This window comes from Pangasianodon hypophthalmus, chromosome 13, assembly GCF_027358585.1.
Source record: "Pangasianodon hypophthalmus isolate fPanHyp1 chromosome 13, fPanHyp1.pri, whole genome shotgun sequence".
NCBI classification, from domain to species: Eukaryota; Metazoa; Chordata; class Actinopteri; order Siluriformes; family Pangasiidae; genus Pangasianodon; species Pangasianodon hypophthalmus.
This window is the reverse complement of record NC_069722.1, coordinates 6,293,319-6,320,294: the sequence shown is the minus strand read 5'-3', so window position 1 is coordinate 6,320,294 and position 26,976 is coordinate 6,293,319. Positions and strand designations below refer to the sequence as shown.

The window sequence follows — 26,976 nt, the reverse complement described above, 5'->3', positions numbered from 1 at the left end:
GTAATGGTATTCTGTTAATTATTAGGCAGATTCCGTCGTTAGGCCAAGAATACCAACCACTGGACAAAAGATTGCTGTTTAGTACAGGAAAATAATGGCAATGAGTCGTTTGGGGAGCCGATTGGAAAGAGTCGGCTCTTATTTTTGAGCTGAGTCAAATGATCTGAGCCAGATCACCCCATCATTATAACCAGCTGCAGTGCGCGTGCTACAATAAATACATTCATTTAGTGCTCTGTAGTGAATGCGGTGTGGATTCGGTTATACCTTAGGTTTATAACCGGATCTGTATTTTTCTGTACTTTAGTAACCTGTATTTTCATTTGGAAAAGCGCCTGACAAAGCCAACCGTTAAGCAATGAGCGTCTGTCGGCTGAATGGCCCGCAGCTGAAACACGTTGGACGGAGCGGACCAATCAGAGCGAAGATAGATCGGACCAGCCCATCGTCAGACGGAGAGGGGGGAAGAAAACAGAGGCGCTGAAACAGAGCGCGCGGACAGGAGCAGGGAGAGCAGTGTCAGTTCTCAGGAGCGGAAAAACCTCTGCCATTTCAGTTCATACATAAAACGGTGAGTATAACTCTGTCAGCTTGCCTAAACTCTCTCTCACTCTGTTTTTTGTTTTTTTTTAAGGTTACTTCATATGATACCATTTAATCAGAACTTGTTTTATTTGACAAGAGAATTTTATGCTGCAGTTAATTTACATTATTAATGAAATGGACTGTTCCGCTGTTAAAAGAGTCGTAAATTAAAGTCTAAAGAAAAGCCGAAAGAAGTCTACAGGAACATTTTAACGCTGTTTCTGTGCAGTGCTTCATTCATTGTGAGTGCCAAGGATGTGGGTGTGTTTGCAAACATGTTCCACCAGTCTGTCACTCACTAAAGCAACAGTGCATGGTCCTGGTGTCAAGTGTCACATCCTTTTACGCTGACGTCTTGTAGGAGCCATGTACCTTTCATTTCTCATACGCCTAAAGTACTTACCTGGAATATCACTCACTCCTCTGGTGCTTTTTATAGACTCCTCATCTCACAGTTTATGGCCCTGTCTTATAATAACATGTTATTTATGCATATGAGGAAACTAGAGCCTAGTCATAGACCTGATCAATACTAATTAACTAAGTGCATACCAGATGGCCTGGTCTCCCTTTAAACCAGTACTACAACTAGTCCTCTTCCTTCTCTGTGAATTCCTATCACTTCCTTGTCATAGTGCTGTAAATCTGTGATAAACCCACAATAGATGAGGACAGTTTGTGGTGGGGGTAATGGTGTTTTCTGAAGGTTTAGACACAGTGACATGGTTTAACCTTCTCACTCAGCTGGGCTAGTGATTTATCCAAAGGTTATAGATGTGTGTGTGTGTGTCTGTGTGTATGAGTCCTGTTTGTGTGCCATGGTTTGGTAATCAGCAAACTGGTGAGGTCAAGGAGTCTCTTCTGTCTTAATTGAACACTTCTGTATCATCCTCAAGCTCTTCATGGGCATCTGAATAGATTTTATATTTAAGACAGAAAATGAAGATGCTTTTGAGGACGTGCAGTGCTGGTGGAGAGAATGAGGGAAGAGAAGGTGGTATGAAAAATACAGTTTTAACTCTGTACTGTCTTCATTTGAGGCAGAGTAATACAGATATAGTAATATTTTTTTGCATTTTGTCTGAAAAGCAGATATTTAGTTTAAAGATGCGGTTATTTTTCGATTTAACAGATACATGTGAGGCAAATGGCATTTACAAGGAAAGCACTGTCAAGATTTATTCTTCCTTCACTTGACCCCACCCCTGTACTGAAACTACATTGTTCTAGTGGGTTGTCATTTGAGGAAATAAGGCGCAGTTGAGGCCGGAGGTAATTTCTGGGCCAGAAAAATGTAATCAGAAACCAGCCTTGTATACAAGATTCTTTGTATGAATACACCTAAGGTATCTCTGGAATTAGATTATTAACATAAATGAATGAATGAATGTTTCTTCATCTATCTTCATTAAGTGCTTTATCCTGCTTGCTTGAGAGTCTTAATCTCAGGGTCATGGGTTAGAGCCCCACATTGGGCGCCAAACCCACCCGCTGGAGTTTGGCCACTGCGGTTGCACGAGCTAGTGCTCTCTCAGTGCCGGTCCGAAGCCCAGATAAAATGGGATGGTTGCGTCAGGAACGGCATCCGGCGAAAAACCGAATGAAATATACGAAATCATAAACCGGATTTCCATAATGAAGATGGAGGATCCACAGTGGCAACCCCTAACAGAAACAGTCGAAAGAAGAAGAAGAAGAAGAAGAAGAAAATGAAGTGCTTTATCCTGCTTAGGGTGATGATGGGTTCTGGGATCACTGTGTAGAAGGTGGGAATACACCCTGGATGGGATATCAGTCCATTATAGCTCACAATGCAAAAAACACATTCACACACTCATTCACACCTAGGTGCAATGTAGCAAAGCCAGTTTTCGTACCGGCATGTTTTTGCGTGGTGGGAGGAAACCCATGCAGATCTCTGCATAGGCAGTACCTGAGCTCAGGATCAAACTGGGAATCTTGGAGCTGTGAGGCAGCAAAGCTACCCACTGCACCACTGTGCTACCCAGATCTAGAAACCCTTTTAAACATTTCAGACTGCACCTTTAACACACTGACGCTGATTTTGAGGAGTAATTGAAAAAGCTGAATGTGAAAATGGACTCTTTTGGCTCTGACAGATGAATGAGTATTCCTTTCCTCATTAAAATGGTCTAGATGCATTGATACACACACACACAAAACACACACCCATTTTCTGCATATGAATGTATGTGACCTTTCTGAAGTAAAAACCTTTATAGTAAGGCTGCGTGTGTTTGCATTGTACAATGCAGTTTTTCTGTCAGATTTTGGCAGTTCTGATTGCTCCACTTGTATGAGAAGGGTCACAGTGATGAAGCTCGCTGACAGGCTGTTGTTCTCATTTTGATGGAGGCACTGACAGGGTTCAGGGATGTCAAGAGAAAGAATACACACAGGGCTGATTATGTGGAATGAGGGTCACGCAGGAGCTCTGAGATCTGTCAAAGAGATGGCAGTGTTCATATAGCATTGGTATACATGACTGTACAGACTATAAGCAAGCCTTCATCTTGCATTTAAAACTCATTAATGTTGTATCATGTTCCAATACATTGCAGATATTTGTCAAGCTGTCTTGTGAATGTTCTGCCTCAGAATCTGTTTAATGAACTAAGATTAAACCTGAAAAGTATTTTCAAATGTGTTGTAATTTTTGTATTAGCGGTGCGCGCCGCACCTCAGACAAGAGAAAAAAACAAATGATGTAGACTACCAGCATCCAAACAGTCAGGACAAGGTGACATCTCTACTCGTGTCAGTCATGTTGATTCAGAAAGCTCCACCTCCTGCACTAGCATTCAGTTGTTTTAGCTAAGACAGCCTACATTCACATGTTTTGGGGGTGTGGTTCTGGTGGAAACACTGAAGAAAGGGACTGTATTTTGGATTTTAAGTTTTAAAACATCTATCTCCAGCTTAATTTTGTCAAAATCACCGACTTGACCTTTAACTAGTCATATTTACAGTTCAGCACCTTTTGATTCATGTATACAGTGAAAGGATGTTGGTTTGTTGTAAGCATCACAGCACAAAGATCATTACTTAGAAAGGGCATCACTTTGGACACTCCATACAATTTCTAAGATGATTGAGAGAAAGCCAGATTGTTCCTCAGTCATCAGTCTTGCATTCTGCCTCCTCTGTGCCTGTGATTGCATTGATCAAGTCTTTCGGCACACACTGTTCCCTTGCAGAGCTGGGCTTGGGCACTAATCATGTTAGCCTTACAATCAAGACTATTTTTAGTCATCGACTTGTTGTGTTAAGAGAAGGTAAGAAACAGATGAGCAGGGAGAAGGGAGATGGAGGAAGCAACATGGTAAGCAACCACAGGTTGAGGAGGAGTATGAAGACATTTATAATAGTTATCAGTATGCACAAAGTCTTTAGTTGTTCTTTCTCTTACCAGTTTCTCACTGTTCATTCATTCATTTATTCATTCATCTTCAGTAACTGCTTTATCCTAGTCATGGTGGCACTGGAGCCTATTTCTGGAAGATGGGGATCCTGGACCTGTGAGGAGGCAGTGCTACCTACTGCACCACCATGCTGCTCACAGTACACTATGTTTACAGGAAGATGGGACATTTTGAGCAACAGTTTGTCTCATTAAATTCAAGCTGTGATCATATGTCAAGAACAGGTCGTGCTGGCACACTAATCAACTTAATACACTACCACGCCCTTTTCTGTCTAACATTCATGTTTACTGTTTTTTTTGTCTATTTTTAAAGATTTATCAGTAGACATAATTTATATTAAACACTCGCTGCCAGTCCTGCATTTAAAGTAGCAGAACCAACAGTTGAAAGGCTGGGTAGAAGGAATGAGAGCGATTGATTAAACTCCTAATTCTTTCATTAACAGACTTTGTAGGTGTGTTACAACAGGAAAATCACCAACTTGTGCTTGACTCCACTTACACAGGGCCTGACCATGACAGGCACCTAAAATTGTTACTTACTTTCTCCATTTTCCTCCAGTTGCGTGTGACTCAGCAGCATGTCAGCAAAGGCCATCTCCGAGCAGACAGGGAAGGAGTTCCTGTACAAGCACATCTGCACCACAGCTGTCGTGCAGAACCGTTTCCGCTATGCCAGTGTCACCACAGCCACCGACTGGGACCAACTGGTTCAGGAGCATCCATGGCTGCTGACTGAGGTGGGCAGAAGAGTGGAGACAGCTGGCATCTTTTTAAAACAATCATAGATATATTAGTATATATATAGATAGATATGCTTTATCCCTGTGTTTCAGGCCCAATAAGAGAACTGTAGTGTGTTCTTTGTAGTGTTGTTTAAGCCAGCAGCAGTCTGAAGCAGGAGAGCAGCACGCCCGAATGTGTTGAGTGTGCAAATATACACTGTTGTGTAGGCTACTGTTTTAGTGAGCTATCAGGTTTGGCTTGTGCTCCACATAATTGCTGCTGGTGCATCAATATTCCTCAGACAGAAGTGAGGAGAAAGGAGCTAAATAAGCAAATTGATAAAATAGAATTTATGTCTAGTTAAAGATTTATATGTATAAATAAATTATCATCTGCCAGATGCATGTAAATTTTGGCGTTGGCAGGTAATTGATTTCTGGCCATGATGGCAGGGACCCTTATGGTGCTGTTCATCTAGAGAAAAGTTTGTGTATTAGATAGTCATAGTTCATATACAAACCCACTTAAAGGTATGTTCTGTGTACACAGGAATGCACTTTTAGTACATTTTTAATATGTTTCAGTATATTAGGTCATAGTCTGTGATTAGGGACACGGCTTATGCATCATTGAGACATCTCCCCAGAGTCTGGCTCCAAAAGCTCTCTTAATCACCATTATGGTAAAGGCCAGAGCATAATCATATTATATATGACTCATCTCTTGTTCTCTCTCTCTCTCTCTCTCTCTCTCTCTCTCTCTCTCTCTCTCTCTCTCTTTCTCTTCTCTCACCCACTCAGTGCAAAAAAGGGCACAGGCACAGAATTGATTAGGAAATCCCATTTACGTCCACCCTCGACACTCATTCTCTTCTGGCCTCCACCCTCTGTCCTTCTTCCATCACTCGCTCCCTCCTCAGTGGTCACTGTGTACTCCCATACTGCTTATTCCTCTTTCTCATATTACTGTTAGATTATATGAAAGATGTGATGTCCAAACTTCACCATTTCTGTTTTCAGAGATTGGTTGTGAAGCCAGATCAGCTGATCAAGCGCCGAGGGAAGCTGGGATTAGTAGGCGTCAACCTTGATTTACAGGGCGTCAGAGAATGGCTTAAACCCCGCCTCATGAAAGAGACCATGGTGAGCTCACACGCACGCACAGAATGTTCAATCACTTCATCAGAAAGTCTATTCAGTAAACAGAAAACCAGCGAGTGTGTGACATTTTAAAGAAATCACTATAAATAATTAAGGTCAGAATTTTACTTGCGTGAAATACAAAGAACCTGCACGTTATATGCACTCTAGTGTGTGAATCCTTGACATTTCCTTTTTTTTCATTCTTTCCTTGTTATATTTTTCACTGTAATATCTATGATTCAAGGCTCGCTGTCTAAATTATCTCCTGTCCCTGGAGGCTTTTAAACAGCTAAAGACTCTGAGCTCTCTCTCCTCTTCATTTTTTCCACCTTGTCATCCTCCCTTTCTTTTGTTTTTTTTCTCTCGCTTGTTCTGAAATGTCATTTCTCCTGGCCACTTCAGCCCTGCTGATTTATATCTGGATCCTTCTCACTCTGCTGCACAGCAAATGTGTGTGTGTGTGTGTGTTTGAGTGCTTTTCTTTGCCATTTTCTTTGTGAAGCCCTGAGGTCCAGTCATTAAGCTTCCAGTTTAGAAGAGTGTCTCTTTGTTACTGCATAGTACATGGTCACTACGTGCCTGTTCTTTTGTATTTGGCTAAACCAATTTTTTCTGTCTCAGGTGGGGAAGGCAAAAGGCATCCTGAAGAACTTCCTCATAGAGCCATTTGTTGCCCATAAGCAGGTAAAGTGGTGCCTTAATCTACAAGAGAATTTTAAATAAGTTCTTAGGAAATTCGCTCTGAGATTATTTCACAAAAAGAAACATTAAATGAGGCAAACCCTTTTGATTAAAGCTAGACAATATAGACCAGGAGTGTAACAGACTACATTATGCAGGTTAGTGACCAATAACACAACAACTCCTTTTAACTGTGTTCATTTATCTGTGTTTATCTATGTTCAGCAGACTGAACACACAGCACCTACAACACAGATGAACAAATCAGAGAGTCTGATTCAAATTTAGTACTGCAGTTGCAAAGTAAATTATTAATTATTTTCAGCATATGTGAAGATGTCAAAAAATCAAACTACTGCCACTTTGTCTTTTTTTTTTCACTGCATAAAGTATCAAAACTTTTAACACTAGAAAATTGGAACTGTGCTTTTCCCACTGGCCACCAACCCAAGACCAAAGGTCGCAGTTATATGGTTTTTGGTACCTGTTCAAAATTGATACCAAGAGGAACTTATGGTGCTTGGCAGCAGGGCTGGTGACAGTGTTTTGTCGCTGATTGGTTATGTGAAGCACATTACACATGTTCAGACAAACAGCTTGGTAGCTTTGGTGCTACCAGAAGTAATAATGTACTGGTTCATTTACAAACCTACACGAAAGAGATCATTTCTCTTATTAAACATCACAACACAATCATTTTTACCGCACAAGTGGACCCCAAATGAACTAATGCGTATGTTTTTAAATCATTATGCCATGCCAAGTTACAGTGCTAAGTCATTATTGAAACAGAATTAAGGCTTTGTTATTGAGACATGTTGTCAGTAATTTTGTTAACCGGCAGTCACTCAGACAGAAGAGCAATGTTAAACCAAGCCTTTTTCCGTGTTGAATTTTACATTTTGCCTTCGTTGCTGTCATTACTGTCGTCACTGGTTGATAATTTTTTAATTTGCTTCCTGGAACATGTTATGTGATGTCATGTAATGTTACAGTGGAATGTGCAGTGGACCTGTTCACTGAATTTGAGGAAAGAATTACATGATGTGTCTCACTCTTACCTTTCTTTTATGTCTCGCGTTTGTGTCTCTCTGTGTGTCGTGTGTCCCTGCAGGAGGAAGAGTTTTATGTGTGTATCTATGCAGCACGTGAGGGTGACTATGTGCTCTTCCATCATGAGGGAGGAGTTGACGTAGGTGATGTGGACTCTAAAGCTCAGAAGCTCCTGGTGGGCGTAGATGAGAAACTCAATCTGGATTCAGTGAGAAGGAAACTCCTCACACACGCCCCAGAAGACAAAAAAGAGTGAGTGTGAGAGGTGGTAAAGTCGAAGGAAGAGAGATGGAGGAGATTGTTAAATGGTAAAATCTGACTTTTATCAAGTTTCCCAAGGGAAATAACATGAAGCTTAAACTGAAAATGAATATATAAAAATATATCTAAAAAAAGTTAATAGAAACTGACACCACTAAAAATGACATATTTGGGAAAATATGTGTAAAATTACACACACACACAATATAAGTACACTTCTTCAGTTTACTGCATTAAGACATATGTGATGCATTTCAAATATATTTTTTTGTTTATATACGTTGTACCTATGTCAAAATGCATTCCTAAAGCTAAACTGTATGTGAGGATTTAATATACCATATACCAAAAATAAAAATATTTTACATTAAATTGAAATTTTGATGCAAAAATGTATGTATAAATATGTAAATATGAGGTGACTAGATTACAAATGAAAATAAAACACTTTTATAAGTATAAAAAAAAGAATTTTAAAACTTTGCCTTAGTCACTCTGTCCACTGCAACAGAAAGAGGACGAGGGTAGAGAAGGGGGGAGAGAGAGAGAGAGAGGGATAGACAATGTACCCATTTATCACAGACTGTAAGTTAGTGGTGTGTGTGTGTGTGTGTGTGTGTATATAATGTGTGTGTGTCCATTAGACAAATTGAATCCTCCCTCTTTTTCTTTCCCCCTCTCTCTCTATCTTTCCCTCTCTCCATTTACCTCAGCATCATTCTAATCACGTACCTGCTTCTTGTCTCGTCTTTTATTTAGATCACACACACACACACACACACACACACACACACACACACACACACACACACGGGCATCTCTTTCTGGATGTACTCAATGTCTTGGCTGACATTGAGATTGACGGTTTGATAGTCCAGGCCAACATTTACGCCTCTTTCTCTCTGCTCTCCCATCATTCTTATTCCTCTTAACTTATTGCTTTTTCTGTGTTTCTCTCTCTCTCTCTCTCCTCCACTCTGTAGTGTCTCCTTTCTTCCATGTAAAAAAAAACAGTCTCTGTTGCTCTCTCAGGGGGACTATTGGAAACAAAATGCCACTTTGTTCATGGTTGTCTGGTTTCTCTCTCTCTCTCTCTCTCTCATACGCACACATACACACATACAGATGCACACTTTATTCTGTGAAACTGGTGGTGTGGAATAAATGTACTCCTCCACCACATGCCCTCACAGTCGTACAGTAGAGAAGTGGAGATTATATTTTCTAAATTCTTATTCACTTTGCATGTGGTCAAGGTCAGTTTAGTAAATATACAGACACATAAGTCATATTTTTTTTTTTTAACTATTCACCACACCACAGTCTTTCTGCCTCCTCCTCGTCCTCCTCCTCTCTCACTCACTCTTTCAGACGTGGAGTGACAGTCTGTCTCCGTGATGGATTGGGCACTTTTTCTATTATTTTTATTAACTCTTTACTCCCCTATAAATACACATGGCACACTTACAAACACTAGCTCCCACTAGAGAGCTTCCAAACACTTTCACTTGATCTCTACCTCTCTCTTTTTCTTTCTCTTTCTCCAAATTGCCTTCATAACTGACTGGCAAAAATTTAGCAAGTAATTAAACTTACTAACACAAAAACTGAAGATAAAATATATATTTTAAAATCTTTAAATATGAATAAAATCTCACGAAAACATGATGAAAACTACAGTCATGGGGAAAAATATATATTATATTCAAAATATATTCAATATTTTTGCAGTTTATACAATTGTCCAAAAATGTTTAAAACACATTTTAAAAAATCTATTCAAAAATCTATCTATTTTTTATACAAGTTTTAAATTTACTGATATGTCTTTCCAAAGTGTATTTCAAGTGTATTTCAAACTAAAGTGTGCCATCTCTCTCTCTCTCTGTCTCTCTCTCTCTCTCTCTCTCTCTCTCTCTCTCTCTCTCTGGCCACAGCAATTACTGTAGGTTATAGTATTTAACTTTAATATTCCTTAATTGTTTCACAAACTGATTTTTCCAGTATATGTCAGTGTAAACAGCTATGCTGATATAAGCTTAACTTTACAATAGAGCAAGTTGCACATGACACTATACAACTTGTGTTTTAGCACTTGGCAGCCTATTTCCTATGTGTGTTTGTGTCTTCTTGCATGCAGGCCTGTCTGTGTAATCTAATGTTGGTTTTGTGTGTTTGTGCATGTTCAGGGTTCTGGCTACGTTCCTGGTCGGCTTGTTTAACCTGTACGAAGACTTGTACTTCACCTACCTGGAGATCAACCCACTGGGTGAGTCACAACTGTAGAAGAGTTCTGGCTTGTCCTCACCATCACTCTATCAACTTTTACCCACACGGGTCTGTAAACCTTATCCAGGTGTCTGTGGTTGTATTCTAATACATTTTTTTTTAAATAACATGACAGTGTTAGAGATAATCATCAGTCAGGTTTGCTCACTTGAATTGCCAGTCATTACTGTATTTCTCTAATGGAAGTAGTCTACTGATTTATTATTATACCGCAACATTGTTGAATTCTTGATTCTGATTGGTCAGAAGGTGTCGATTAATATTCTGTAACAGCAGCTTTCACATGGGTTCCTGGTGCAAGGCAACTCACAGCTTTATACTAATGCACTCATTCCTGTAGTAACAACTAATTTACAGGGACTCCATATGATCTCGGACTAATAATTATTAGATTAATTAGGAGTTATTTAACAAGGAAAAACATAGAATTGTTGATATGGTGAAGCTTGGAGAGACTTATTTAACATTTACGGAGTCTCTAGTGTCAGTGCTTTGATATGGAGAGCCTTCAGGACAAAGGAGTTTGTGCTTCGCGGTAACACGACAAGCTGTGGGTTTCTTCTTAACTTCAAGAGAAAGAAAAAGAGAAGCTGGTGAGGGAACAACTATTTACAGCTGAGATATATGTAGCTGGTCTGTGTAACAGAAACAGTTCAAGTTGAGCTTTATTGTCATTCTGCTACATGTGTGGACATATAGTTGAATGAAATGTCGTGTCTCAAAGGACCACGGTGCTACATACAAGTTAAACATAAATATAAACATAGAAGTATAAGAAACAATTTAGGTGACTATACATACTTTACGAAACTTTACAAAAACTATACAAAACTTTACATAGATACTGTAAATGGAATTGTGCAAAAGAGGTATTTTGTACATGAAATTGTGCAAAAGAGATATTTTAGGGGAAGCAGCGCATAGTGCAAGATGATGTGTAGTGCAATGCACAAGTAAACATATATTATCAGACTGAGTCTTTGTGTGAGAGAGTGTCTATAAAAAGTGTTCAGTGTACATTCAGGGAAAAGAGTGTGTTACTACAGGTTGCACTTAAACAGATTGTCATTTTTTTTTTTCCATGGGTTTCATGGGTTTGAGGTGTTTATGGTTATGGATGAGGTTTCAGAGGGGGACAGGGAGATTGGAGTTGAGGGCTCTCACAGCCTGGGGGAAAAAGCTGTTGAGCAATCTGACAGAGCGAGCTTTGATACTCTGGTACCTTCTACCTGATGGCAGGAGCTGGAAGATGCCCAGGATGGAGGGGAGAGGGGCACCGATGATCTTTGCAGCTGTGTTCACTGTTCGCTGTAGGGTCTTGCGGTCAGCAGCCCTGCAATTTCCATACCATACAGTGATGCAGCTGGTCAGCACACTCTCAATGGTGCCCCTGTAGAAAGTGGTGAGGATGGGTGGAGGGAGACTCGCTCTTTTTAGCCGGCGGAGAAAGTGGAGGCGCTGTTGGGCCTTCTTGTTGAGTGACGTGATGTTGGTGGTCCTGCTGAGATCCTCTGTAATGTGCACTCCCAGGAATTTAGTGCTGTTGACTCTCTCCACGGCCGAGCCGTCAATGGTCAGTGGGGGGTGGTCAACAGAGTTTCTCCTGAAGTCCATCACAACCTCCTTTGTCTTACTCACATTGAGGAACAGGTTGTTGACACCGCACCATTCAGCCAGCTGTGCCACTTCCTCTATGTAGTGAGTTTCATCGTTGTTTCTAATGAGGCCTACCACAGTTGTGTCATCAGCAAACTTGATGATGTGGTTGGAGCTGAACTTGGCAGTGCAGTCGTGAGTCAGCAGCGTGAAGAGCAGCGGGCTGAGTACACAGCCCTGTGGGGCACCTGTGCTCAGTGTGGTAGTGCTGGAGGTGTTGCGGCCGACACGGACTGACTGAGGTCTTTCAGTTAAAAAGTCCAGGATCCAATTACAGAGGGGTAAGGGGTAATGTAACGACAACATTAAATATAACCACAAATGGATACAACGTAAGACTTGTTCTTTAATTAATGGAAAAAAATTGGCAAATTCCTGCGGAATAAGAAGAATAAAACACTTCTGGACATACTTTTATCGGGACATCTTGCATGCAAGAGGCTGATGGGTGTGCTAAAGCAGCATGGCCACTTAGGTTAATTAATAAATTAAATTACTGAAGTTAATTCATGGAGGTAATCAACTCCATATTTTAATGACTGGTAAACAAATCTACATCATAATATTGCAAATCTCTTATACTACTTAATCCAACATCTGACCCCATTAAAACGTGTATCACTGCTGGATCAAAGTGAATGAAGAAAGACTGCAAGTGTTTCCGTGTCCTGTGCCAGATTTTTAAAATTTCGTTAAGATGGATAAGAGAGATTAATTCCTGAATAATTTACACAGAGATGGGCTGTGTGTGTGTGATAGTAATTAGCCATTGGTTTGTGTCCTTTAGCATCTGCTTCTGTATCTCCTTCGATACTTCTGATGTTTCTTACCAAGTAAACACACATAACCAAACCAAATAAACCTTGTTCTTTTCCTGTCTAGTAAACCTGTGAAACTTACGAGTTTCTATAGCAGTTCTATAGAAAATGTTTGTGTTGTCTGCTTGAAAAAAAAATTAAAAACTGTATGTTTTATTGTGGAATATTATGGTTAATATTTAGACCTACATAAGGGGAAAAACCTCCTGCATTACTAAAAAAAAAAACTTAAAGGCTTGTTTTAAAATATTTCTCTCTCTTCAGTAGTGACTAAAGATGGAGTGTATGTGTTGGACATGGCTGCTAAGATCGATGCTACAGCTGATTACCTGTGCAAGGCTAAATGGGGCGATGTGGAGTTTCCTCCTCCATTTGGCAGAGAGGCGTATCCTGAGGTAAGATTATGGTTGGACAATATAATGATTTAAATGTACACAATTTCTCAAAATGGATGCTATTTTGTAATTGATAGTCATAGTACATTAATAATTTAGAAATGTTTTAATAATGCTCGCTTGCATACTATCCTTATGGTTTAGTGCAGGGGTATTCAGTAAAAAATTGTAAAGATCCAACTACAAAAAGTTACTTGCTCACACCCGTCCAGATAAGGAATTAACATGACTAAATTGTGGCACTTAACTTTTAATGATTATTTCATGGCTATAAATTAGACACAGCAGTATGAGGTGGTTATAACAGCATAAAATAAAACCATATATGGGAGAATAAAAGCATACTTCACTGTCCAGTCATTAAGCCATGTTATTACTTCTCCAATCAGATCCAGTGGGTAAATGAAATAAAAAAAATCTCTGAAAGTCTCGGAAACCTCTCCTGCTTCATGATAAACTGCCTTCAGCTAAATAATTTAGATACATCCATTTAATTGGCCAAAGAAACCGAAGCCGCAATGGAGTTGCTGAACTTTGCAATGTGTTTTTCAGACATTGATTGGCTCTGCTACAGTATTTTTCGATTGCTCAGTTCAATCCGCTGAAATGATTTGCTGGGTCTGCATCCGGACTGTGATGACCCTGTATTTTCAGTGCATACTATCAGTGAACACCTAGGTAGTTTATTTTGATCTATTTGCATATAGGGGTGCTTTGTACTATGTATAAATACAAGTTTAGATTTTGATATGGGCGAGATATTCACACATAGATATACATCTACCCTGCATGCAAATTTATTTATGTATTTCTAGATGTTTGGCTACAAAGATTTATTTATATTTTATTTGTAAAAGGCCTGTAATGTATCAGTACTAAGCCCTTATTCTTCTCTTCTGAGGTGCCTGAACAGAGATTCTGACTCTCACAAAGGTTATTCCTTTCTATCATGCATGTTAAGCATTTTCAATTCCACTTATACCGAAATATGATTTTAATATTTAATTAGAAGCCTTGCTTTTTGAATAATTTGCATTGTCACCCGTGCATGTTTGTGCATGAGGAACATGTGGGGTATACTGTGTGTGGTTGTGTTACTGTAGATGGAAGGAGACTGAGCTGTCATTCTGTCTGCTAATAAACACAGTGATGTATACACCTTTTAGCCTTCTCGAGGATCGGCGAGTGCTTTATTGCGGTCTATATACACACACGCACACACATACATGCGCGCACACACGCACAGATAGAGAGAGAAAATATAGGCCAATAAAACAATATATTCAGTAAGCAGTGACAAGCTGACAATTAATAAGGCTGTCAGTTTATAGGCTAAACACACACACTGACTGATGGTAAATGAGGTTCTGCTTGTGTATCAGACAGAGGCCTTTAATTCTCTGTGCAGCCAGATGGGACGGGAGGGTAGGCGCACAGAAGTCTTTGATTAACAGCTGAGGCATAGCTCAGAGAGCTCAGCTAATCATGTGAAGTGTCATATTATTCCCACTGTTGGACACTGTAATTTACACCAAGTTCCAATAACTCAGAACATAATTAGATCAGTTGATTAGGTAAACTCAAACCGTCCTGTCGTACTGACAGATAAATAGAATATTCATATACATTGGTTAATATCAGTATTACCAAAATTAATATTTGTGCTACTTTTCCATTAGGAAGCATATATAGCGGATTTGGATGCTAAAAGTGGTGCAAGTCTGAAACTCACTCTACTCAACCCTCGTGGACGGATCTGGACCATGGTGGCAGGTGGTGGAGCCTCGGTTGTGTATAGGTACAGTACGTCATAAGTCTGCATATTAACCAGCATTAGAACTATGTCATGGATGAAATAATAATCATGGTTACTTATCACAATTATTCAATTTAGGAACAAAATTTGCTTTATTGTACCTTATTTAAAGGAGTCAAATTATAAAAATGGTCTTTTTCTGTGTTTTGGTGGTTTCAGTTCAGTGGTCTCTCTATAAAATTCACCATTCATGATCACTGACATTACCCACATCCTGATCGGATTGTATCGACGGCCTATTAAAGGCATTTTATCAATCTAAACAGAGTTAGTACAGTAGTATCCTATTTGGGAAGACACACCCAGCTCTCAGCTGAGTGTCCTAGCAATATTGAAATTAATCAGTGTTCTAAAAGAGCCTTTTTTGCTGAAAATGAGGCAAATAAATCCCTTCAAGGATCCCCCAAATGTAAAACTCTCTATAGCCAGTGGGTAGATTTATTTAAAAAATTGTGTTGATTTGTTGTGCTGGAAGCTTCCAGACTAGTGGAGTGTGAGCAGTGTCTCTGAAATATAGAGGTAGCTGAGAGATAGCCATGTGCTAAATGCTGGTGTCCATTAGAGCTGAACTGCATTAACCAGCTGTGTCTGAGAAAAGACTGTCTGGAGGAATAAAGTTCGCTCTTAGTTATGGAGCTTACTCGTCTCTCTCCATCTGTCAGGAGAGAAAATGAAAGAGAGTGGGAGCACTAATTAGTGTGTGTTTGTGTGTTGTGTGTGTGTGTGTGTGTGTGTGTGTGTGTGTGTGTGTGTGTGTGTGTGTGTGTGTGTGTGTGTGTGTGTGTCTCACAGAGGAATCATTTCTCTATACATGTAAACAAATAACACCAGCCTTGATGTTTGTGCTTAATGGACTCACTCCTTGTGGAAAGTGAACTGTCATAAAAATTACCCCATGTGTAGTTGTTTTTTTTTTTTTTATTGTGGATTAATGTTGTTATTCCTGTTCTTTTGGAGCTTATGTTAAAATGATTGTTTACTTCCTCTTCTCATAGTGATACAATCTGTGACCTGGGTGGAGTTAATGAGCTGGCCAATTATGGAGAGTATTCAGGAGCTCCAAGCGAGCAGCAGACCTATGATTACGCCAAGACTATCCTGTCCTTAATGACCCGCGAGAAACATCCTGATGGTACGTCTTAACATTCAGTAATATTAAACTCATTGCATCTATACGTTAGTAAGAATTCCAAACTACAATATATGTATGGGTGGCATTCTGGGAAAACCTTTTACATGGTGATATATTAATGTATAGTTCTGAAACCTATCCTGAGCTTAAAGTTTGCATTTATTTCAACCACAAATTATGTTGTAGCATTTTAAAGTCTGCTTATCTCCAATAGTGAAAAGGGAGAAAACTGCATTTAACTCTGACTCCACTGAGAGACACAACAGAATACTGAATTCCTAAAAGCAAACTCTATTTATTAATTTCACTTGCATGTAATATGCAATAAAAAAGATTACAAATGACCATGAAAACTGTTGATCTACATACTAGCCTTTATTCATAGACTGCAGACTACTACTTCAGAAGCCTCACCCATTCAGTAAAACAAACATCTGTAGATTATTAGAAGTCGTTATATTTTCGTTATAAATGATTATATGATCTGTGCTCTTTCGTGTAGGGAAGGTGCTGATCATTGGAGGAAGCATCGCGAACTTCACTAATGTAGCTGCAACGTTTAAGGTTTGGAAAACTGTTTAATGGCACATACTTGTCATGTGGGAGAATTCAGTAGGAAGGGAAAGATTATCAGACTAGAAAGCATTCAGAAATAACGTACTGTTTTTGGCCATCTCTGTGCTCGTATGAAAATTTTAGTCCGCTCTTGCTAGACATGCCTGTGACTTTGCAGACATTCGCTGCCTCTTGCATTGGCAAGATTTCTTTAGAGAGCTGATACTAGCTGGAGTAGGAGTAGGAGTCTCCATGCAGCTCCATACTGCCTACACTGGAATTCCATTAGAAGAAGATTGTAATCCTGCATGCTGATTAAACGGGCTATTATAATTTCAGATACAAGTATAAAGCCACTTTATATTCACATATGCCACAATCTCCTGCAATGTTTAGTTGTCTGGAAATAAATGAGTGAGCAGTTGTATCACTGTACATTCCTTAATCTAACATTAGATGTTGCCAAATAAATAATCATTATCCTATGACCTTGCATTATGAAATTGCCCGTAGACAATTGTTTGTAGGCAAAGCAGCCATTAATTGCTGTAGTTTTTATCACGGAGGAAACATGGTAAAAGGATAGGACTTGTTCATTAGGTGATCATAATGAACATTATTACACTTCTTAGTTTGGAAATTTCATCTCAGAATTACCATTTGCACTTTGATATAAAGCTCCAGAAGCTTCAGAATTCTTCACTTGTAGAGGATCTTGGTCCGCTCCTCAATGCAGAACATTTCCACCTTCTTTATATTTTAAGCTTTGTTCATGTGGACTTAAAACTTCATTTTAGACCACAGGTTTTAAATCAGCCAAACACTGATTTTATGTCCCTTATCCTTTTCTGTTTATTTATTATGCATATCTGGGTTCATTATTTTCTCTGAAAGATCCATCTATGGCCAAGCCTTAACCTCCTGGCAGAAGCAACCATGTTTGGTACTGAAATATCCTGGACACAGCATTTCATTTCATGTGTGTAAATTTGTTTTGTGTGTTTAGGGTATTGTCAGAGCAATCAAAGACTATCAGGAGCCCCTGAAGGAACATGAAGTCAGAATTTTTGTACGACGTGGCGGTCCAAACTATCAGGAGGGTCTGAGAGTGATGGGAGAAGTGGGTATGTGTGTATGCATTAGTAAAAAGGAAGAGAGATAAGGAATGTATTTCATCGAGCAGGCTTTTAGAGTTTGGCTTGTTATGCCAAAGGTCAAGACAGTAGGAAGAAGAGAGATATTTTACTACTACTTTTTGGGTAGTAAATACTTTTAAGATAATTAGATAACTGAGAAAACCTGCTTTGTAACACACACATCAGTGTCTCCGAGTATGCTGTTTTGATTTCTGTGTATGTGTGTGTTTGTAGGTAAGACCACAGGCATCCCCATCCATGTCTTCGGCACTGAGACCCATATGACGGCCATCGTTGGTATGGCACTGGGCCAGCGGCCGATTGCCTCTCAGCCACGTGTTGCTGCCCACACTGCCAACTTCCTGCTTAACACCAGTGGCAGCTCTTCGGTGTGTGTGTGTGCATACACACTACGTTTGAATATTTATTTCTTTACTTTTACTGTTTTTCTAAGTTTGGTTGGTTTGTTTTTTTTTTTTCTTTTTAACATGACAGAACAACAATTAATTCAAAGCTGGCATACTTTTTTCAACAAAGCCATGAAGTCTTGTCTGCCCCCTCCATCAGACACATCTGTGTCTTCTTAAACCATGTTTTCAGTGTTTCAGTCTGCCCTCTGGAAGAAGGGCCTTTTTATTTAAAATGGTGCATTAGCAGTAAGTCTTGCAGTAGCCTGGAGCATGCTATTAGATGTGAGCTGAGTCAAGGCTTTTACTAAAGTGCATACGTAGTTTTTTTTTTTTTCTTTTTTTCATTTCCTTGTTTGCAGGTTCCTGAGGCCGCTCTGCACTGCAAATTATGTGTGTTGAGTCCGTGTCCGTGAAATAAGCAGTCTCAGTCTGTCATGTTGACAGAATCGTGCTCTTGCTGCAAAAGCCAATTATACACATGGATATATTTTAAAGAATTGAGTGTGCAATCTGAGAACACCAAGGACAAATCACTCAGCTAATAACTATAACTGCTATGTTAATATATTATGCATGGGCGTTATGAAGATATCATATTAATATCATGATAAATCGATTTCTCAGAGTATTTAAGTGACATACTGACATGCTGTAAGTGACCTACAGTAAGTGACATCACTATAACGAGGAGATAATTAGATGTTAAAATGTGTTTTTGACTATTTCCTTTTCTATTTCCTTTTCTTTGTTAAATAGTCATTTTTTATGTATTCGGGAAAAATATCATTGAAACTCTTTTTTTTTTTCCTTCTTTTCTTTTTTTTTCCTCTTTTCTTCATTTAAATGCAGCACTACTGGATTGGCTTGCACTTTGTTAGTGAGCTAAATATTGTGATGGATAACCTGTGTTGAAATGTCTTCAAGTATTGTGAAACTATATTTCTGTCATTCATCACAAATTTCATTCATCACAAATATCTGTTTTATTTTGTTTGTTTGTTTTTTAGACTCCCACCTCCAGTAGAACTGCATCTTTCTCTGAAGTCAAGACTGAAGCAGAGGCTTTGCCTGCTAAAAAAGCTAAACCAGGGGCTCCACCAGGTCTCTCTCTCTCTCTCTCTCTCTCTCTCTCTCTCACACACACACACACACTCACACACACACACACACTCACACACACACACACACAAGTGTACATTTGCACATGGGCAAGCAAACTTAGACACACATCTGGGTTTGTGCTCCCTCTGCTGACCACTAGGTGTCTCTTTAGGTTTTCCACATGCTTTTTCCAGAAACACTAGAACTAAATTTCTAAAGTCATTTCAGTCATTTCATGTCTATTCATAAACCTTTTTTTTTTATAACCCTTCTTAGAAAAGGCTGCTTTTAGACTATTATCAGACATCCAAGTATCCAATATGACAATATAATATAAATTTTGTGATAAATTATACCACAATACACTTTTCTGAGATGTGTCTTCAAATATTTTGATATGGTATTTTTGTCATATCACCCACCCCACATCCAAATATCAGAACTGTCTTTTTATGTTGGCAGTTAATTAACTGTATTTAAATAGTATCAGCTCAGCAGTGGTGGAAACATTGTTTGCTTGGTCCTCCATGCTCATTCTTTCCCCAGAAGTCCTTGCTATTAGTCTGTCCTTGGAGCCCAGACATCTGCCAGGAAACATAAATAACCTTACAGGATGACGGGCATGATCAGGGACGTAGTTACACAGTTCATTACACAGTTCAAGACATAATTACTAAATAGAGTGCCATTTTTACACTATTACATTATAGTGTTTATAAAATATAGACATCTATAAAAATCTATATACTTTCATTGTTGTAAGTATTGTAGAACCTCTTTATTTTTAAAATGCATTAAAAAAAATGTACCAATATCACACCATTTTGGGAACGTTGCTGTCCCTTTCTCTTTTAAATAGTAAAAAATAATAATAAATTCATGAGAGATGCTGTGATTTCTGACTGTTCAAAAGCCTTGGCTGTGTCTCAAATTGCTCTCCTTGCACAATATTGTTCACTTTGCACTATGCACCTGACATCTTCTCTACAAAAATCCTGGTTTTAGATAATGTCAAACACATTTTATAAAACAGAAATAACAAATCAACATGCCAGATTTTAAAATAACAAAATAAAATGTTTGACAGCATATCACTTTTGACCTATGAGTGATATTCTTCTCTGTCTGTTTTTTTTTTTTTTTTTTTTTTTTTTTTATAAATATCTGTAGTGAAGGCCACCACTCTGTTCAGCAAGCACACGAAAGCCATCGTGTGGGGAATGCAGACCCGTGCCGTGCAGGGAATGCTGGACTTTGACTATGTGTGCTCTCGTGAGCAACCCTCTGTAGCAGCAATGATCTACCCCTTCACGTAAGTGACCTGTTCTCTGCACCATGCAGATGTTGGGTATTTTCTTGTAGGGAACATGGCTGTATTGGCTAGACCCTCTTAGCTGCTGTCAATCACAAATTTACAAATTCATCAATTCACAAATTCATGCACATGGAAATTATACACTGGTGATCTGTATGCTATTGCAGTATATAATATATATATATTTTTTCATACAGTGGAGACCACAAGCAGAAGTTTTATTGGGGTCATAAGGAAATATTATTGCCAGTCTACAAAAACATGTTGGACGCCATGAAAAAACACCCAGAAGTAGACGTCCTGATTAGCTTTGCCTCTCTCCGCTCTGCCTTCGACAGCACAATGGAGACATTACAATACCCACAGGTGTGCGAACCAGGCTACTAAATAGAAGTACACTCTTCAATATAAAAGTTTATTAACGCTGCTAATAGTAGTGCAATATTATGCTAGCCTTCCTGAATGCTAGATACTGGTATAACGAAATCTCTAGATCATGCTTGGTTTCAACAAGAATCCAAATGCCGAAGTGTCAGCTTTTCATGTGTCTTTCAGATTCACACTATCGCTATTATAGCTGAGGGAATCCCTGAAGCTTTGACTCGGAAGATCATCAAGAAAGCAGATGAGCAAGGTGTCACCATTATTGGGCCGGCAACGGTACGCCACCAACACTGATAATGATGTATATCATATACTCTTCGACTATATATCTAGTAAAATCATCAATTCGTTACATTCAGATACATTCAAACTTTAAGGGTTTTAGTAAGATTCAAGATGATGTTCTTATTAGTGTGTGTGTGTGTGTGTGTGTGTGTGTGTGTGTGTTTTAGGTTGGAGGAATAAAGCCTGGCTGTTTTAAGATCGGTAACACAGGTGGAATGCTTGACAACATCCTGGCATCAAAGCTATACAGGCCAGGCAGTGTGGCCTACGTCTCTCGCTCTGGGGGAATGTCCAATGAGCTCAACAACATCATCTCCCGCACAACTGATGGAGTGTACGAGGGTGTTGCCATTGGAGGAGATAGGTGTGTGTGTGTGTGTGTGCGCGCATCTATACAATGGTTGACAGAGTAAGGAAAAACCCATCATAGTGTCTTAGTAAGGTTTTGGGCCACCACAAGCCATCAGGGAAAAACTTCAATACACCTTGGCACAGCTTCGTCTAGTTCCTGGATATATACTGAAGGGATGAACAGCGGACTTCCAAAAGATATTCCCCCATTTGGGGATTTTGATGATGCTGGTGTAGAGCACTCTCGAACACATCAATCCAAAATCTCCCATAGGTGTTCAGTTGGGTTGAGAGCATTTTAACAAAATGTTGTAGTGGATGTTCAAGAACATGACTGTATAAAATTTGTGTATGTCTATATGTGTGTATATTTAAGGGTGTGTACAGTTTGGTTACACTGTTGGTGTTTATGCTGCAGATACCCAGGTTCAGTATTCATGGATCATGTGCTGAGGTATCAGGACACACCCGATGTGAAGATGATTGTTGTGCTTGGAGAGGTGAGAGAATTTCACATACATGATCCTCAGCTCTGCTCTTTAGTTGTATCATTTTTCTGTTTCTAGCCAAAAGCATTATAACTATAACAGCATTTATTGATTTATTTCTACACTGTTCTTTCTCTCTCTCTCTCTTTGTAGATCGGAGGTACAGAGGAATATAAGATCTGTCAGGGGATTAAAGAGAGAAGGATCACTAAGCCCGTGGTTTGCTGGTGCATCGGCACTTGTGCTACCATGTTTTCCTCTGAGGTGTGTATGACAAGCAGATTGGCAGTACTGACTTGTCTTATTTTCTAATCATTTTGATTCATTTAGTGAATTAAATTAGCTGAAGAAATTTCTCCTGAAAGAGATGTGACACATGACTTGTAACAAGTTTGTTTTTGGCCCATTTATGGATACAGGTGCAGTTCGGCCATGCCGGGGCATGTGCAAACCAGGCCTCTGAGACGGCAGTGGCCAAGAACAAGGCCCTCCAAGAGGCCGGAGCCTTTGTCCCCAAGAGCTTTGATGAGCTGGGAGAAGTCATAAAGTAAGACTGAACATAAGTCTACTGGATTTAAACTGGATCTTATGAGGGTCTCTGATTAATTAGATGCAACGGAATGATGTGTCTTTTTGTTTTCTAGATCAGTGTATGATGACTTGGTGAACCGTGGTGTGATTGTCCCAGCTAAAGAAGTTCCCCCTCCCACTGTGCCAATGGACTATTCTTGGGCAAGAGTGAGTATGCTGGGCCCAGAATGTAACCTCAGAACTGTGAAGCTGTTAACATAATTTTTTAGTTTCTGTTCTTGTATGCTAGATATAGGCCTTATGGTTTTTGTTTACATGTCTACATACACGTCCTAGACCTATTTCTCTCTGTCTCTCTGCAGGAGCTTGGCCTGATCCGTAAGCCAGCATCCTTCATGACCAGTATCTGTGATGAAAGGGGGCAGGAGCTGATCTATGCCGGGATGCCCATTACAGAGGTCTTCAAGTCAGAGATAGGTCTGGGAGGGACCTTGGGCCTTCTCTGGTTCCAGAGAAGGTATGAATGGCCAGATTAAACGTCTTTATATTAGTGTTTTAGTGTAAACAGAGTGTAAATGTACCTTATTTACATATCTATATCACAGTTAAAGTGATGAAATGTGTGTATGACAGGTTACCCCGATACGCATGTCAGTTCATAGAGATGTGTTTGATGGTGACTGCGGATCACGGTCCTGCTGTTTCTGGAGCACATAATACGATCGTGTGTGCTCGAGCAGGGAAAGATCTCATCTCCAGCCTCACATCTGGCCTTCTTACCATCGTAAGACCAGTTACTTTAATGATGTTACTTCAGTTCTTATGCGGCTACATTTGCTACATTTGTATTATGTGTTTCTGTGTTTAGGGTGACCGGTTTGGTGGGGCTCTGGATGCTGCTGCTAAGCAGTTCAGCAAAGCTTTTGACAGTGGCATGCTGCCCATGGAGTTTGTCAACAAGATGAAGAAAGATGGCAAACTGATCATGGGCATTGGGCACAGAGTCAAATCTGTGAGTAAACACAGTCTAGGAAGGGAGTTATCCACTTACATCTCTTTTTGTAGAAGTGATGTCTGCTGTCATGGTCTCTGGCTTTCTTCACCATCTTCCTTTTAATTGAGAACTCTGTTGTGGCTTTCTGAGCCCAGCTCCTTGCACATTTTTACTTTCATTCATTAATCTTCAGTAAGCACTTTATCCTGGTCAGTGTCGCTGTGGATCTGGAGCCTATACTGGGAACACTGGACTGGAAGCAGGAATACATCTCGTATTGGACTTCAGTCCAATCATGCAAATTATGCATGAATTTCAGAGGAATTATTTTGTAGATGATTACTTAAATAGTAGCAAAGTATATACAATGGAAAAAATGATATTTTAGCAAGTTAAAATATCTTGTGTAAGAAGATGGACAAATTTATCTAATATTTCTTATGAGATTATTGTAAGTTAAATATAAGATTATTCAGCCTGTTTTGATGATTTTACTCATTTTAAGCCTTAAATCCTCTTATTTTATTGTCAGAAATTTGCTTATTTTCAAGACACTAAGATGTCATTTTTTTAGTGTAATAATTGTTCATGTTTATTACAACCCCATGATGAACACATGTTGGTTTCTGTAGATTCATTTCCATTCAATATTTAATTTGCGTCGCCATTATAGACATTGTCAAAACAGCGTTACAGAAATCCAGATGTAGATTTATATTTAGATCCCTAATAAAAAAGCAAGAGACGATGGCAAAGAAAGCGAGGAAGAAACTTTGAGAGGAACCAGACTCAAAAGGGAACCTATCCTCTTTTGGGCTACACCGAATAGAGGGATCATAAATCTTTACAGTATACAGACACAGAGAGGAAAGGCAAACTGTGCTAAAATTTTTTGAAAGGATACACAGTCTTGGGTATGATCGTATTATGAATAGAAGTCCTGGAAAGAGTATGACAGTCTTTATGATTACAGTAGCATGGTCATAACTTGTACTGTTTTTGTCTTTCAGATCAATAATCCTGACATGAGGGTGCAGATCCTGAAGGACTATGTGAAGCAGCATTTTCCATCTACCCAGCTACTTGACTATGCTCTGGATGTGGAGAAAATCACCACCTCCAAGGTATAATGCCAGGATTTGTGAATGTATTTACCCATCAGAATCCTTTTAAGATTCTGTATTCTGTAAATCATGCTATTAAGTGATAAAATCTCTGTACATCTGTCTCACCCAGAAACCCAACCTTATTTTGAATGTAGACGGCTTAATTGGTGTGGCCTTTGTGGATCTGCTCAGAACGTGTGGAGGCTTTACACGGTCAGGATAAGAGCTGCACACATTTACTCAGAGCTCAGATAGCAGCGATCCTTCCTGCTTGATGCTACACTCTCTTTCACACTTTGTTTCTCTCTCGTTACAGGGACGAGGCAGATGAATTTGTGGAGATCGGAGCACTGAATGGGATCTTCGTTTTAGGACGCAGCATGGGCTTTATTGGTCAGCGTTATATATTTAGAATTCTTTATCAGTAATACAGTCAACTCCAGAATTATTGGCACCCTTCGTGAAACATAAAAATTAGTACCGTGTACAGTGGTTGATATATTGAGCTTAAACATTATGGGACTCTCTATAGATTTATTCTATCACAATATTTTTTGAAACATTTAAATTTTTTCTTTAGTAGTGCCATTTCTTCTGCAAAACACTTTCACTGAACAGAAATTGAAACACCCCCATGGTGGTGGTATATCCCAGTGGAAACAGGAAATGGTTATAGACAACAAGTATTTTCTGACCATTAAGGTATTTTTTTTTTTTTTTTTTTTTTTTTTTTGGAGAGTTTTTAGAGATGCCAATAATTTTGCCAGACATGTATTCAAGAAAAAATATTTAAATAAAAGTATGAGATTTTGTTAACATAGTTTTTACTATTGTTTTAAGCAATCAATAATTAAATATTTTTAATTACTGATCAATAATTGATTGTTTTATATGGATATTTTTGCTTGTTGCAATGAAGGGTGGATGTATAGAATGTGTATTCTGGGGTTGTGTGTTAAAATGCAGGTGAATTAGATTTGAACTATTAGTTGATGTCTTTGTGTGTTTTTATTACTCCTTGGTATTCTGTGTCTCTCATAAGCTTCTGGTTGAAACACAGTGGTTTGAATAGTTAAGCAGGTTTTGCTAAGTCTCTCTCCTTCTCTCCCCTCACTGCCCTCAGGCCACTATCTGGACCAGAAGCGGCTGAAACAGGGTCTGTACCGTCACCCATGGGACGACATCTCCTATGTCCTGCCTGAACACATGTCCATGTAACCGTGGAAACCACACCATCAGCCTATCATCACCACTTGATTCAGCATCTCTGGGGGATGGTCATGTCTTTTTGTCTTAAACAGCTTAACTGTGAACATATTGTGCTTTATTAGTCAGTCGATTAGTCCAGTGATATCAAATGTGAGTAAATGTCCTCTAGTGCTGATATAATGCTGTGAAAATGTTAATGATCACATAGTAAGATAATACACGACTATAATTTACACATAAAATAACAGTAGTTATGAAGATTTTTACAGTTCACCTGGGTTGTTGATGAAGAGTGTTCATTAGATTCTCTTTTCAGATTGATGTCTTTCTGCAGCTTTGGGTGAAATGTGATTACCAATTTGTCATTAGCAACCAACTAGTGCAATAACACTACATTTAGAGATCGATAAGTTACTATTTTTGATGTATTTTTAAAAGTTCACCATGCCAGGGCATTGTCCATAAAGTTTACAAGTCATTGTTGTTAGCAAGTGCTGCTGTCAAAATGTAATATTGGTATTGTGCCATTTGGATATTTTACAAAAACCTGTGTATATGTGGTGCCATTCCATTTAATTATTTATTTTTTTACAACTAAATTAAGGTATGGTTCCAAGAAGTGTAAAGTTATATAAAGCCCATGTCCTGCTATAACTATGAATTAAGTGTGTATAATTGAACATAATACAATAAATAAAAATTAGTCCCTGAATTGCACTGTGCACTCGCTGTGCATTTCATTCGAACCTTAAAGGCTTTCTTGTGTTCTGCAGGTCAAAAGTATATCAAAAGTACACATCAGCAGAGACCTATAATACCAGTAAGCTTTGAAAAAGGTTTTTTTTTTTTCCTTAAGTAAATCACTCACTCATGGTTAGCAGTCTTAAGTCTCCACAAGATGGAAATCTTAATCCAGTAGCCTTCACACTTGTACAGTAACAGTACATGTGTCTTCTGTTTCTTTCATCATTGGTTCAAAATTCAAGTGGTTCCTCTCTGCCATATAATTGTTTATTTGTGAGAGGTGGGTTGACAATGCAGCATCAAACCCTGACTGGTGGGCAGACAGAGGTGGCAGAATGTTATTGGCTCATGGAAGAAAAGGGGGTGTG

The 26,976-nt window shown here is 39.1% G+C and overlaps 1 protein-coding gene across 2 annotated transcripts; it reads left to right on the top strand.

Annotated features, from left to right (window-relative positions):
* The first annotated feature begins 345 nt into the window (after positions 1-345).
* aclya (ATP citrate lyase a) lies at positions 346-26,581 on the top strand. Of its 2 annotated transcripts, none has more exons than XM_026916749.3 (28): positions 346-571; positions 4,593-4,770; positions 5,776-5,898; positions 6,520-6,582; positions 7,694-7,884; positions 10,083-10,162; positions 12,924-13,051; positions 14,731-14,849; positions 15,863-15,999; positions 16,502-16,563; positions 17,561-17,678; positions 17,925-18,079; positions 19,108-19,201; positions 20,372-20,513; positions 20,714-20,882; positions 21,072-21,176; positions 21,353-21,549; positions 21,955-22,036; positions 22,178-22,288; positions 22,444-22,571; positions 22,669-22,762; positions 22,918-23,072; positions 23,189-23,339; positions 23,424-23,567; positions 24,560-24,673; positions 24,786-24,868; positions 24,972-25,048; positions 25,779-26,581. In XM_026916749.3, exons 2-28 carry the CDS (start codon positions 4,612-4,614, stop codon positions 25,871-25,873), a joined length of 3,276 nt encoding a protein of 1,091 aa, XP_026772550.1. In that variant the 5' UTR covers positions 346-571; positions 4,593-4,611; the 3' UTR covers positions 25,874-26,581. The 2 variants fall into 2 exon arrangements, with proteins under 2 accessions (XP_026772550.1, XP_026772549.1); XM_026916748.3 differs by having other exon boundaries at positions 349-571; positions 12,921-13,051.
* Positions 26,582-26,976: the final 395 nt, after the last annotated feature.

Coding starts and splice junctions, on each gene's coding strand:
- aclya (XM_026916748.3), top strand. CDS start 4,612: ATGTCAGCAAAGGCCATCTCCGAGCAGACAGGGAAGGAGTTCCTGTAC. Junction 17,679..17,924: donor GAGAGTGATGGGAGAAGTGG/GTATGTGTGTAT, acceptor GTGTGTTTGTAG/GTAAGACCACAGGCATCCCC. Junction 22,763..22,917: donor TGGACTATTCTTGGGCAAGA/GTGAGTATGCTG, acceptor GTCTCTCTGCAG/GAGCTTGGCCTGATCCGTAA.